Source organism: Aquarana catesbeiana, linkage group LG07, assembly GCF_042186555.1.
Source record: "Aquarana catesbeiana isolate 2022-GZ linkage group LG07, ASM4218655v1, whole genome shotgun sequence".
Taxonomy (NCBI): domain Eukaryota; kingdom Metazoa; phylum Chordata; class Amphibia; order Anura; family Ranidae; genus Aquarana; species Aquarana catesbeiana.
The window spans coordinates 198,058,791-198,071,899 of record NC_133330.1 but is presented as its reverse complement, the minus strand read 5'-3'; the positions used below and the strand labels follow the sequence as shown (position 1 = coordinate 198,071,899).

Here is a 13,109-nt window from a genome sequence, read left to right as displayed (position 1 = left end):
ATACTAGGGATAAATTTGACAGGATCCAATTAACCTACCAGCATGTCTTTGGAGTGTGGGAGGAAACCGGAGTACCCGGAGGAAACCCACGCAGGTACAGGGAGAACATGCAAACTCCAGGCAGGTGGTGGCGTGGTTGGGATTCGAGCCAGCGACCCTTCTTACTGCTAGGTGAGAGTGCTACCACTACACCACTGTGCTGCCCCTAAAATAATGGTAATTCATAAAATATGTCAACAAATGGATTGATAGAGGGATCCTCTAAGACAAAATAAAGTTCAATGGTGATCTAAAAGTGCATCAAAGTGAAAAAATTTCCAAAATCCAAAAAAATTAAAAAAAAATCGCATAAAGTGCAAAAATCACAAAAAATGGCAAAGAAAGATTAGTCCAGGTAGTGCAATACAGTACCAACAAATACGAAGTGAATCTTCATATGACAGTTCATGCAGCAGACAGAAAAGTGCAAGTGCAACAGATGATCAATATGAAATTCCTATAAACAGCCGTTAACCGTGGTGCGCAGCACGTTTCCCCCAGCCTCTCACCCCTAGTAGAGACCCCTACAGGTCAAGTTGAGCCTGCAATCAGAAAGTGGGTAAAGACCACCGATCGATTAATGTCATCCGATCGTCACAGCCCCGGCGGGTCTCCAATGGAAGGCTTCAAGCTCAGCAGACGGGGTGGAGGCATGTAATAAAAAGGAGTATCTCCATCGTGCAGTATTCAACCAAGATTTTATTAAAAAAAGTAGTAACTTACATATTAAAAAAAGCAAAACCAGCACAGATTCTAATACTTCCGGTCGCGGCCGCGACCAGAAGCAACGACACCTGACTCCTCGCTGACACGTAGCGTCACCGTTCACGTGACTTCATGAAAGGGTGATGGAGTCAGGTGTCTATGATCGATCGGTGGTCTTTACCCACTTTTTGATTGCAGGCTCGACTTGACACGTAGGGGACTCTACTAGAGGTGAGAGGCTGGGGGAAATGTGCTGCGCACCACGGATTACGGATGTTTAGAAGAATAATATTGATCATCTGTTGCACTTGCACTTTTCTGTCTGCTGCATGAACTGTTATATGAAGATTCACTTCGTATTTGTTGGCACTGTATTGCACTACCTGGACTAGTCTTTCTTTGCCATTTTTTATGCGATTATTTCCATTTTTATGCAACTTTTTTAGTTTATGCGATTTTTTTTCTTTTTCATTTTTTTGGATTTTGGAATTTTTTTTCACTTTGATGCACTTTTAGATCACCATTGAACTTAATTTTTTCTTAGAGGATCCCTCTATCAATCCATTTGTTGACATATTTTATGAATTACCATTATTTTATGCACAGTCACTTCACTTTATGTGATTTCACTGTAGTTTATTTATGTATTGAGGTTAATACTGTTTCCCTTATGCACTTCAGTTAGTATTTGATGTATTTATTTTTTATCATCCCTATTATTTATTTATGCACTCTAGTTAGCGCCACATATTTCTTATTATCCTATTTATTTTCTTTGTGGGAACACTGCCTTATGTGTGGCGGCTTCTTAGACCTCTTTAATTGTTTCTATTCACTTTGGTTTTGTGCATTAGTTTTTCTACTTTACTGTCCCTACATTAGCCACTCATAGAATACACACTAAATCAGGGGGGCCAGGGGCTAAAATAAGTTCTGCCCTCAGGCAAGATGGTCGCAGAGGTCACGAGGGACACCAGTGTCCAATCAGACAGCTGTTCCCCTGGTGAACACAGGAAATCATAGAGGAACCAAGCTCCTCACAACTTTCTTCCCCTTCTGCATTGCTGCTTTGATCAGGCACCATCTACAGTGGGGAGTATAGACTGCACTACCCAACAAGCTGTAAATAGAGTAATTATTGGCAGGGTTTTCATGAGACCATAGAGTTATCTCAAGGGTTTCTTCTTGTTACAAAGGTTGAGAAAAGTTGGAATCTTCATTGAAAAAAATATACAGTTTTCGGTTTGAATTTATTTTTTCTAATTGCTGTGTTAGTTTTAAAAAAATTCCTGGGCTAAAAGCCACTTTTGCTTAACCTCATGTGACATGACATGCTAGGTTCTTTACTGCAGAGTGGAAGGGTTCTTCTTCAGGTGTCCATATTGCTGCCCATATTGGCAAGCCAGCAGCCAATTTATCTCAGGCTCCAAAATACTGCACAATGTTAAGATGTCTAGGACTGTTCTACAGCTGGAAATGGCTCTGGCTACAGACATGGATTCAGGTGAGTAAAAAACAGCTGATACCTGTTTTAGTGCTCAGAAATTGATCCCTGTCAACAATTGAATTTCATGACACTCTTTTTCCATCAGTCCACATCACAACTGCTTTATACTAAGCCTTTTTTTATTTACTGGGATTTTATATTAGCAAGTTGGATTAACGCAAATAGGGGAGCTTTGCATGTGTTTGGTAAACATGCTCTTTGCCTTGATTAAATGAAATGTTATATATATATTATATTTACATAGTTGCCAACATTGCAAAAAAATTTGTGGGACACTTTTTTGGCTGTAGGCGAAGCCGTATAATAATTAGGGGGCTGGGCATGCGTTTGTAGGTGTGGCATAGCAATAAAAAAGAAAACTGCGACGCGCAATGGGCGTGGTTTACATGAACCAGTGGGCGTGGCTTAAATGGATGTGGCTCAAAGGGGGTGTGGTTAGAGTCTGAGATGAATGAGGGATGGAGAGGGAAAGGGGGAGAGAGGAGTGAAGGGACAGCAGTCCTAGATCCTACACAACAATAGAAATATGTTTATTCTAGAAAGTTTAACAATCAGCAGATAAAGATACTCCAAACACCTGGTGTTAGCACTTCAATCATCCCGGCACCATGATTGTTATGGTGTCAGGATGATTGATGTGCATTATTTCTATTATTACATTGTAATATAAAATGAAATCATTCAACTCACTATAATGCAGAATCAGTGGGATCCCTGAGCGTGTCACTAGCCACGACGCCTGCCACCAGCAGAGTCCTTCCTTGCATCATGTGCCCCCAGCAGAGTCTGTCCTTGCATCAGGTGTCCCCAGCAGAGTCCCTCCTTGCATAAGGTGCCCCCAGCAGAGTCCCTCCTTGCATCAGGTGCCCCCAGCAGAGTCCCTCCTTGCATCAGGTGCCCCCAGCAGAGTCCCTCCTTGCATCAGGTGCCCCCAGCAGAGTCCCTCCTTGCATCAGGTGCCCCCAGCAGAGTCCCTCCTTGCATCAGGTGCCCCCAGCAAAGTCCCTCCTTGCATCAGGTGCCCCCAGCAGAGTCCCTTCTTGCATCAGGTGCCCCCAGCAGAGTCCCTTCTTGCATCAGGTGCCCCCAGCAGAGTCCCTTCTTGCATCAGGTGCCCCCAGCAGAGTCCCTCCTTGCATCAGGTGCCCCCAGCAGAGTCCCTCCTTGCATCAGGTGCCCCCAGCAGAGTCCCTCCTTGCATCAGGTGCCCCCAGCAGAGTCCCTCCTTGCATCAGGTGCCCCCAGCAGAGCCCCTCCTTGCATCAGGTGCCCCCAGCAGAGTCAGTCGTTACACCAGTGTTCCCAGCCTCAGTCCTTAAATCAGTGTCACAGGCAGAGCCATAGTTACCCCCCCCTGTACATAGTTGCCCCTCCCCCTGTACATAGTTTCCCCTCTCCCCCTAGTTACCCCCTGTACATAGTTACCCCCCCTGTACATAGTTCCACCCCTGTACATAGTAACCCCTCCTGTACATAGTTAACCCCCCTCCTGTAAATAGTTAAACCCCTCCTGTAAATAGTTAACCCTCCCCTCTCCTGTATATAGTTAACCCTCCCCCTCCTGTATATAGTTAACCCCCCTCCTGTACATTAAAGTTAAATTGCTGCAGAGACAAGAGCCAGTGGCGTCACTACAGCTGGTGTCACCCGGTGAGGAAAAAAATTGGTGTCACCCCCCCTCCACCAACTATGGTCCCCCTTCAGTACAGACCCCCCTCCCTCAGTAAAGACCCCCCCACTAAGTACAGACCGCCCCTTCAGCAGTATAGATCCTCCTCCCTCAGTACAGACCCCCCCACTAAGTACAGACCCCCTCCATCAGTTTAGACACCCTCAGTGTAGACCCCCCTCATCAGTATAGACCCCCTCAGTACAGACCCCTCTCCCTCAATACAGACCCCCCTCAGTGCGGTCCCCCATCTATCAGTATAGACCTCCTCAGTGCAGACCCCCCTCCATCAGTGCAGATCCCCCTCTATCAGTGCAGGCCCCCCTCAGTGCAGGCCCCCCTCAGTGCAGACCACCCACTCCATCAGTGCCAGTGCAGACCTCCCCTCCCATAACGCCCCCCAGTACATGTCCATTAGAGCAGAAGGAACATGGCATGAGTGGCCGGCGCCATGTGTTCAGTGGAGAGGTGAGGGCCGATCCGTGCAGCTAACCCTGGCTTCAGTATTGTGAGAGGAGAAGCCGATTCATTGGCTGCACGGATCGAGCCCCCTTCCTCTCTCCACTGAACACAACGGGGAACGATATAGCGGCGGAGCCGGCGGCCATTTTTCTGAAGCCCAAATGTTCAAAAAATAAAAAAGCAAACATTCCCGATTTCCCTGGGCAAAATCCCAATTCGGGACAGCCTCCGATCGGGACGAGGGTCCCAAAATCGGGATTATCTTGGGAAAATCGGGACTGTTGGCAACTATGTTTTTGTGTGTATGTGCTTTGTATAAGGACCTGGCATCTGCCTCCTTTACAGTTTTATATAGATATATATTAAAAATTCTGATCACACACAACTATTTTTCTCTAAAACTCTCTAGCTCAAACTTTTTTCCTATTGTACTTTGAAATCAGCTCGTTGCTGCCTCACCTCTCTGCAGGGACCTCTGAAAGTGATATTACCAGTTCCCGTGTATTTTTATTAGCCTGGTGGAACAATAAAGGCTCAAATCTTGGTAAATATGCATTGCGTGAATGGATTATGCTGACACAGTGCTTCCCTGGCCTTCGTGAAATGAATAATTTTACAGCGTGAATAAATCGCAGTGCAAGGTCCAGTCCTCTCATTAAACCAGCCCCAGTAGAGAACACAACAGGCTGCAGTATATTGCGTCTTTGTTTATAGTGTATATAGCAGTTCCGTGGCAAGCTGCTCTCTCCAGTCTGCTAAACCCTACAACATTAAAACACATAAATTCATGTGTTAAGAGGTGTAAGCTGAACTATAAATGTTAATAAGTGAACTGGTTACAAGTTTGTGGAGCACCTATAAGATCCTATGCCCAACTGCCAATACAAGGGCAGATTGCCTGCAAAGAAGGCATGGCATATTTTATATCTTTTTTTAATAATAATAAGTATACACATGTGTTGCTGACTCTATTCCTAACATGAAAATTGTTTGCTTGGATAGCCCTGTGGCTAGATGGAAGACAATATTATTCAAATGCTGCATTAGCACATGTATGTGGCATTTAAACAACAATTTTTTCTTGTAGTATTGATTGTTTGATACAAATCTAAGCAATGTATGTGCATCAAATTACCCTTAGCAGAAAATACAAAAGGAAAACAAACTGTGAAGGAGCTCTACAGCCAAGATACACATAGGCAGAAAAAAACTCATGTAATACTAATTACTAAAGTATATGTTCTTATCATGAGCTGCAACAGAGCCTGCACTGAAGACTACAAAGCAGAGTGTGCAGTTGTTTGCTGATTTCTTTTTTTTTTTAACATTTCTTACATTTTAATCTTAACCAAGATACAAAGCTGCTGCAAGGTCCATTAATGCAAGGCATTGTTAGCGTAATCTTCTAGCTTCACATTCAGATTCCAATAGGGTCAATACATCTCCCTCACGAACAAGGCCCTTTACATTTCTTATGAAGGAGTATTTCATATCATCCGTGAACTCAACATGGACCTGAGTACACTGTTCTTGAGATCCAGTTCTCCCAAGAACTTTTGTAACCCGAGCAAGCTTGACCGGCTGCACGCGGCCTGTGTCCATAATGGTGGATTCGAGCAAGAAAAGAGGTTTGCTGATTTCAAAACTCAGCAGTTGGTGATGGGACCATCATGCAGTCTGTCTCTCCTACCGTGTTGCTGCACAGGAAAGGAAGTACAAGCACAGCGAGATCTCACTGACTGATTGATATAGCAGCTACATGGCAAGTCCCTATCCAGTCTGCCAGTAAACCTCACTATTAGGGGCCAACACCTGTTGCCTGAGCATCAAGTTAATTTTATAGCCCTAGGCTATAGCCCTAGTGAGTGCCTGCATTCACTTTCCAGGTTACTGATTTCAGTAATTTGTCTATACTTTTTTGCTGCCTGTCCTGACCTTTGGCCCTTTCTCTGTTTCAGATATCACCTATTGACTGTGTACCATGCTCTGGTTCTATCCCTGGTCAACTACCAGCTGCACAGGTGTGTCAGAAAGCCACAACCTGGTACACCCACCAGTAAAGTCCATTATTTCTTGCAGAGTATGCTAGTGAAGTGGTAGGTGTACCTGGACTCTGCGCCTCAGCCCTTTTAGAGAGCTTACATCCAGTTTGTCTGTACCATATTCTAAATGAAATGTGTTTTAGCTGGAGTAGGGCTTTAATCTCATAAACACCTAGACATGTACTTGTTACATATGACTTCTGTGGGAAAAGATTATTCGTTTTAATAAAAGCCTTTGTTTTTTGAAGCAGTACAGTGCCTTGAACAAGTATTTATACCCTTTGAAATTTTCCACATTTTGTCATGTTACAACCAAAAATCTAAATGTACTTTATTGGGATTTTATGGGATTTTAACACAAAGTGGCACATAATTGTGAAGTGGAAGTAAAATGAAGATCGATTTTCTAAATTTTTTTACAAATAAATATCTGAAAAGTGTGGCATACATTTGTATTCAGCCCCTCCGAGTCAATACTTTGTAGAACCTCCTTTCACTGCAATTGCAGCGGCAAGTCTTTTTGGGGATGTCTCTACCAGCTTTGCACATCTAGAGAGTGACCTTTTTGCCCATTCTTTTTTAAACAAGCTGTCAGATTCGATGGAGAGCATCTGTGAACAGCAATTATCAAGTCTCGCCACAGATTCTCAATTTGATTTAGGTCTGGACTTTGACTGGGCCATTCTAACATATGAATTTGATCTAAACCATTCCATTGTAGCATTGACTGTATGTTTAGGGTTGTTGTCCTGCTGGAAGGTGAACCTCTGCCCCAGTCTCAAGTCTTTTGCAGACTCTGACAGGTTTTCTTTTAAGATTGCCCTGTATTTGGCTCCATCCATCTTCCTATCAACTCTGACCAGCTTCCCTGTCCCTGCTGAAGAAAAGCACCCCCACAACATGATAATGCCACCACCATTTTTCACGGTGGGGATGTGTTCAGGGTGATGTGCAGGGTTAGTTTTCCGCCACACATAGTGTTTTGCTTTTAGGCCAGGAAGTTCAATTGTGGTCTTATCTGACCAGAGCACCTTCTTCCACATGTTTGCTGTGTTCCCCACATGGCTTCTCGCAAAATGAAATCGGGACTTCCTATGGCTTTCTTCTTGCCACTCTTCTATAAAGGCCAGATTTGTGGAGTGCACGACTAATAGTTGTCCTGTGGACAGATTCTTCCACCTGAGCTGTGGATCTCTGCAGCTCCTCCTGAGTTACAATAGGCTTCTTAGCTACTTCTCTGGATAATGCTCTCCTTGCCCGGCCAGTCAGTTTAGGTGGAGGGACATGTCTTGGTGGGTTTGCAGTTGTGCCATACTTTCCATTTTTGGATGATGGATTGAACAGTGCTTTGTGGGATGTTTCAAAGTTTGAGATATTTTTTATAACCAAACCCTGCTTTAAACTTCTACACAACTTTATCCCTGACCTGTCTGGTGTGTTCCCTGGCCTTCATGATGCTGTTTGTTCACTAAGGTTCTCTAACAAACCTCTGAGGGCTTCACAGAACAGCTGTATTTATACTGATCTTAAATTACACACAGGTGGACTCTATTTACTAATTAGGTGACTACTGAATGCAATTGGTTTCACTAGATTTTAGTTAGTGGTATCAGGTATAAAGGGGGCTGATTACAAACACATGCCACACTTTTCAGATATTTCTTTGTAAAAAAAAAATTAAAACCATTTATCATTTTCCTTCCACTTCACAATTACATGCCACTTTGTGTTGGTCTATCACATACAATCCCAATAAAATACATTTACTTTTTTGGTTGTAATATGACAAAATGTGGAAAATGTCAAGGGGTATGAATACTTTTACAAGGCACTGTATTCATAAACAAAAATTCTTAGAGTTGCTTCTTTTCTATTTTGTGCAACACCATCTTTAACCTAGCCAACACAGCCATCCACACCTCTACCACAGTTACCAGAAAAGGAATAAAACCATAGTTTGTAATTAGTGCTTGCCCCGTTGGTATTTTTTTTCTCGCATTCTTTCTGGCAAACTAAATCAAGGCCCAGTGACATATTGTATGCATATTTTCCCATGCCCATAGGCCAAAACATAATAGGGGTTAATTTGACCCCAATGTTGTCTGAATTCGGCAGGGTTGACCTTCATATGTAGACTTGGACATTTAGGTTAACAGGCTGCAGCTATATCTCTGAGGAAAGAGTTCAGAAAGATATCAGTCATTACATGAATTTACAGCAGCCATGTGCCAAAGGCTGCTGTTAGAAATTATGGGGCACTGTACAGCCTACCTGACAGGGCCCCCTGGAGCTGTGTGCAAGCAGCCTATGTTACTCTACAGCAGGGATCCTCAAACTACGGCCCCCCAGTTGCGGAACTACACATCCCATGAGGCATTGTAAAACTCTGACATTCACAGACATGACTAGGCATGATGGGAATTGTAGTTCCTGAACAACTGGAGGGCCATAGTTTGAAGACCCCTGCTCTACAGTGACACAGCAGCTGTATGAACACAGCCACAGGTCCACTCCTAATTTGACAGGCATGTGGGTGCAGATGTACAGCCCAGAACAAAGACAGTGTTCATCCAGGGCTACTAACCTACGCCTACACACCGGTCAAATGTTTCCGTACAGCCGATGTGTTCCCTTAGAGTAACAGGCAGCTCCAACCACACTAACAATCCACTCCGGCCAAAGTACCTGTGTGAATGAGTCCTTAGGGCTCATTCCACGTGAGGTTGGGGAGCAGTAAAAATCCCATGGTTAAGCTGCACTTTTACAGCCCACCAACTGCTACACCCTTTAGCAACAGAGGCAGTGGTTAGGGGTGTATATGTGTCAGACCCAACTGGAACAGGGGCTTTTGGAGGGAACTGCAGGGTAGCCTCTTGCCTACTGACTATGGGCCCTGGCTTTGGAGGGGGCTTTATTCTTTGGGAGGTGTGTGCCCGGGGTGTTCATTGAGTCACCTATTGTTTCTGTCTGTCTGCTAATCCTCTTGGAGATGTGATTAATATTGTGTCCATTTTACCTCGTTAATGAACCATTGTGGGATGTTTATGTGTTTATGTTTGCTGTTTATTAGATGTAATGTTAAATGTACTGATGATATTACTCTTTTAAAGTTTGCATTGTTTAGGATAATGCAATCAAGCTCATATTGCTTTTATCTGATTTTGTGTGGTATAAATTCTGTGTGAGTTTTCAATAAAGAATTCCAGTTTGCACCTAAGCTAGTGTCTCTAGTTCTTGGGTGCAATTGCCAGCTAGATAAAGGAAGGCCCATAGACGTGGTGTAGCTGGATTTTGCAAAAGCATTTGACACAGTTCCCCACAAACGTTTACTGTACAAAATAAGGTCCATTGGAATGGACCATAGGGTGAGCACATGGATTGAAAACTGGCTAAAAGGGCGAGTTCAGAGGGTGGTGATAAATGGGGAGTACTCGGAATGGTCAGGGGTGGGTAGTGGGGTCCCCCAGGGTTCTGTGCTGGGACCAATCCTATTTAGTTTGTTCATAAATGACCTGGAGGATGGTGTAAACTGTTCAATTTCTGTATTTGTGGACCATACTAAGCTAAGCAGGGCAATAACTTCTCCGTAGGATGTGGAAACCTTGCAAAAAGCTCTGAACAAACTAATGGGGTGGGCAATTACATGGCAAATGAGGCTCAATGTAGAAAAATGTAAATTAATGCATTTGGGTGGCAAAAATATGATAATATGCTATACTTCACAGCCATGGCAGAAAATATAGAAAGCATAATTTTTTTATTTTTTAGAATTTTATTTTTTTTTTTACTCTTTTTTTTAAGAACTTTATTATTTGTTTATTTATTTATTTTACTTTTTTTTTTTTGTAACTACCCCTTTGGGGGCTTTGGTGAAACATCAGGGGTCTAAACATACCCTTGTGTCTCACATTTGAGACTGAGAACAGAGAGTCATTGGTCCCTATCACCCTACACGGGTGAATGCATAGGAAACGCTCACAGGCTTCCTGTTCAATCACAAACTGAAGCATAATAAACATTTCAGTGGTGAATAATCACTTCAGTGATGAATGGACACAGGAGCGATGACATATTTACCCCTTCCCAGCCCCCACCCCCCACCCGCTCCATCCTGAAACATCCCCCTGTCTTCCGGCAGCAGCTGCCAGCGGGAGAGGAGAGGGGAGAAACCAGCAGCACTGGGGGGGGCCCTATATAGCAGGAGAATGTGGCACAGATGCTAGGACTGATCCCCCTGCAGTGCAGCAGGAGGGAGGGAGAGGAAGAGAAGCCAGCAGCACTGCAGGGGGAATAACAAGAGGATTGGTGTCAGAAATAGGGCATTACAGCCGGTCCTCTTGCTCAGCAGGTGCCCGGGCCCCCCTTTTGAACTGATGGGGCTGGTACAGTAGGGCCGGCTGTACTACCTTATCAGATAAGAAAAGAAAAAGACTGAAAGATGCTCCTTAACATGAGACACCTCCATCCCTATATTTCACATAAAAAATAAAAGATTCGCCCATGGGACTTTAAATGAGGTGTCCATGCTGATCACAGGTGAACAAATATATAATAATAGAAAAATGTTGTATTAAGATTTATTAAAATCATCCAATACAGGTCATACATATAGATGGCAATTCATAAAAGAAATAGCATAACATGATAGTCCTACAAACATAGCCAGAGTGACATACATCAAAGTATCATGAATACAGATATACATAATACATCTCTAACCCGACGCGTTTCGCGAGCTCTCCTCGCATCATCAGGGGCTGATGTGTATATCTGATGTTTGTCAGGTAATTAGCTCCAGGGGTCAACCCCCAGCAGGGGCGGACGGAAAGCCTCTCCCACGGGAGCTGAAGGGACGACGGCCAAAGCATGGAAAGCCGAGGTCAGGCGTAGGGCAGGCAGGACAACAGAATGGAAAAGAGGAGGAGAGGGTTGGACGCAAATGTCACCCAGAATCCTTGCAGAGTGTGCTCACTATAATAAGATATATGAGTATAAATATATATATATATAAATCTGTAAAAATAGATGTAGCAGAGGAATACGAAACAGTATACTCTAAAGCAAGGGGTGCAGGAGTGTCCAACCGTATTAGAGGAAAAAAGAAAAAAAAGGGAAGAAAAAAAGGGAGAAAAAGAAACCGAAAAAGGAAAAGGATAGAAGACCCAGATGTTACCCCTAGGTTATGCAGGGTGTATTTGCGATGAAACGTTGTATAAATGTATGTATAAGGGTATCCAATGTAACCATACTTATAATATCCTAAGTTACTTATGAATCTTAATATAGTGTACCCACTTTGAGAAGATAATAGATGCATATATGTATAGTTCAATTAATTGGTATCAAGGTGTTATAGAAGTATGAGGACGTTGTACAGTGGTACATAGGATACAAGAATATCCTGCAAGACATAGGGGAAAAAACAGTGTAAATAGAGTGAGAGGGGTGTGATGAAAAGGGGGAGAAAGGGGTAAACAGTGATGTGTGAGGAAAGAAAAAATGAATGAAGGTAGTTAGAGAGAGAGTAATCAGCAGAGAAAGATGATAGGGAATAAAGGGGAGTGAAATAGATAAGGGAGTGAGAGTATATGCAAATGACACTCCACAAGTGTCAAGAAAAAATGAATGAAGGTAGTTAGAGAGAGAGTAATCAGCAGAGAAAGATGATAGGGAATAAAGGGGAGTGAAATAGATAAGGGAGTGAGAGTATATGCAAATGACACTCCACAAGTGTGTCTGCTGGGGTATGAGCAGAAGCCTTGGGAGGCGAAACGCGTCGGGTTCCATGATTACACCCCACCACTATCTACTGCGCCTGTTTTTATAATTTTTATGATTGTTTTTATTTATTTTGGGCCTAATTTTTACTGCCCCCCGCCTGTAAAAATATTTTTTCCGGAGTATACTCCCTAAATAAAGTGCGTTTATGCCTTTTTGCAAACCAAAGGATTTACACTATGTGGAGTTTTTTCCCCTTTTTTGCTTATTTGCACACATGATGTCGCTCTGAGGAAACGGTGATCCTGTGACCGGAATCATATCCTGGGGACCTCGGACTCCAAATCGGTGCTTCTCATGAGGACTGCTGACAAGATGGTTTACAAGTTCTCCTACAAACTTCTACCCCACACCGTTTAACGGTATAGGCTCGTTTGACTCACCGCTACGGCCTGTGAGTCCACCGGATCTGGTAAGGGCATTCTTTTGCTTTTCTCTCTCTCCTGGTGGGAATTATCCATTTGAGCCGAGATTTAGCCCATTGGTCGTGACCTTTCTCAATAATCCTCAGATCATTTCCTGAGAAGACAGTTTACATCCAGTTACCTGTAGGACTGAATGGGACTATCCGATTTTGTTATCTAGAGACTTTTTGAGCCCCCATGTTTGTCCTATTTTTCCCTAGAGATATCGATGTCCTTGTATCTGTCTGCCACCTCCATTGAATTCTGGTTTTGTGGATTAACACATTCAGCTCCTCTAGATATTCTGCACCGTTATTGGTCATATCTTACATGTTTGATTGTCTCCCAATTTATATACATATTTTTCCTTATTTTTTCTCACTGTGTCTTTCTTTGTTAAGCACACACTGTGTTTCCACCTGCATTGTGTATAACATTTAGTATATATATATTTTTATATGTCCTACAAACACCTTTACCTTATCACACTAAAGGTATTTTGA

At 43.2% G+C, this 13,109-nt stretch overlaps 1 protein-coding gene across 1 annotated transcript; it reads right to left on the bottom strand.

Annotated features, from left to right (window-relative positions):
- Positions 1-5,729: 5,729 nt before the first annotated feature.
- LOC141102514 (small ribosomal subunit protein eS28-like) lies at positions 5,730-5,984 on the bottom strand. Its single transcript, XM_073591447.1, has one exon. The coding sequence runs from the start codon at positions 5,982-5,984 to the stop codon at positions 5,775-5,777; it is 210 nt and encodes a 69-aa protein (XP_073447548.1). The 3' UTR covers positions 5,730-5,774.
- Between the last annotated feature and the right edge of the window lie 7,125 nt (positions 5,985-13,109).

Excerpts from the sequence above, each read along its gene's own strand:
- LOC141102514 (XM_073591447.1), bottom strand. The coding sequence starts at position 5,984 with ATGGACACAGGCCGCGTGCAGCCGGTCAAGCTTGCTCGGGTTACAAAA.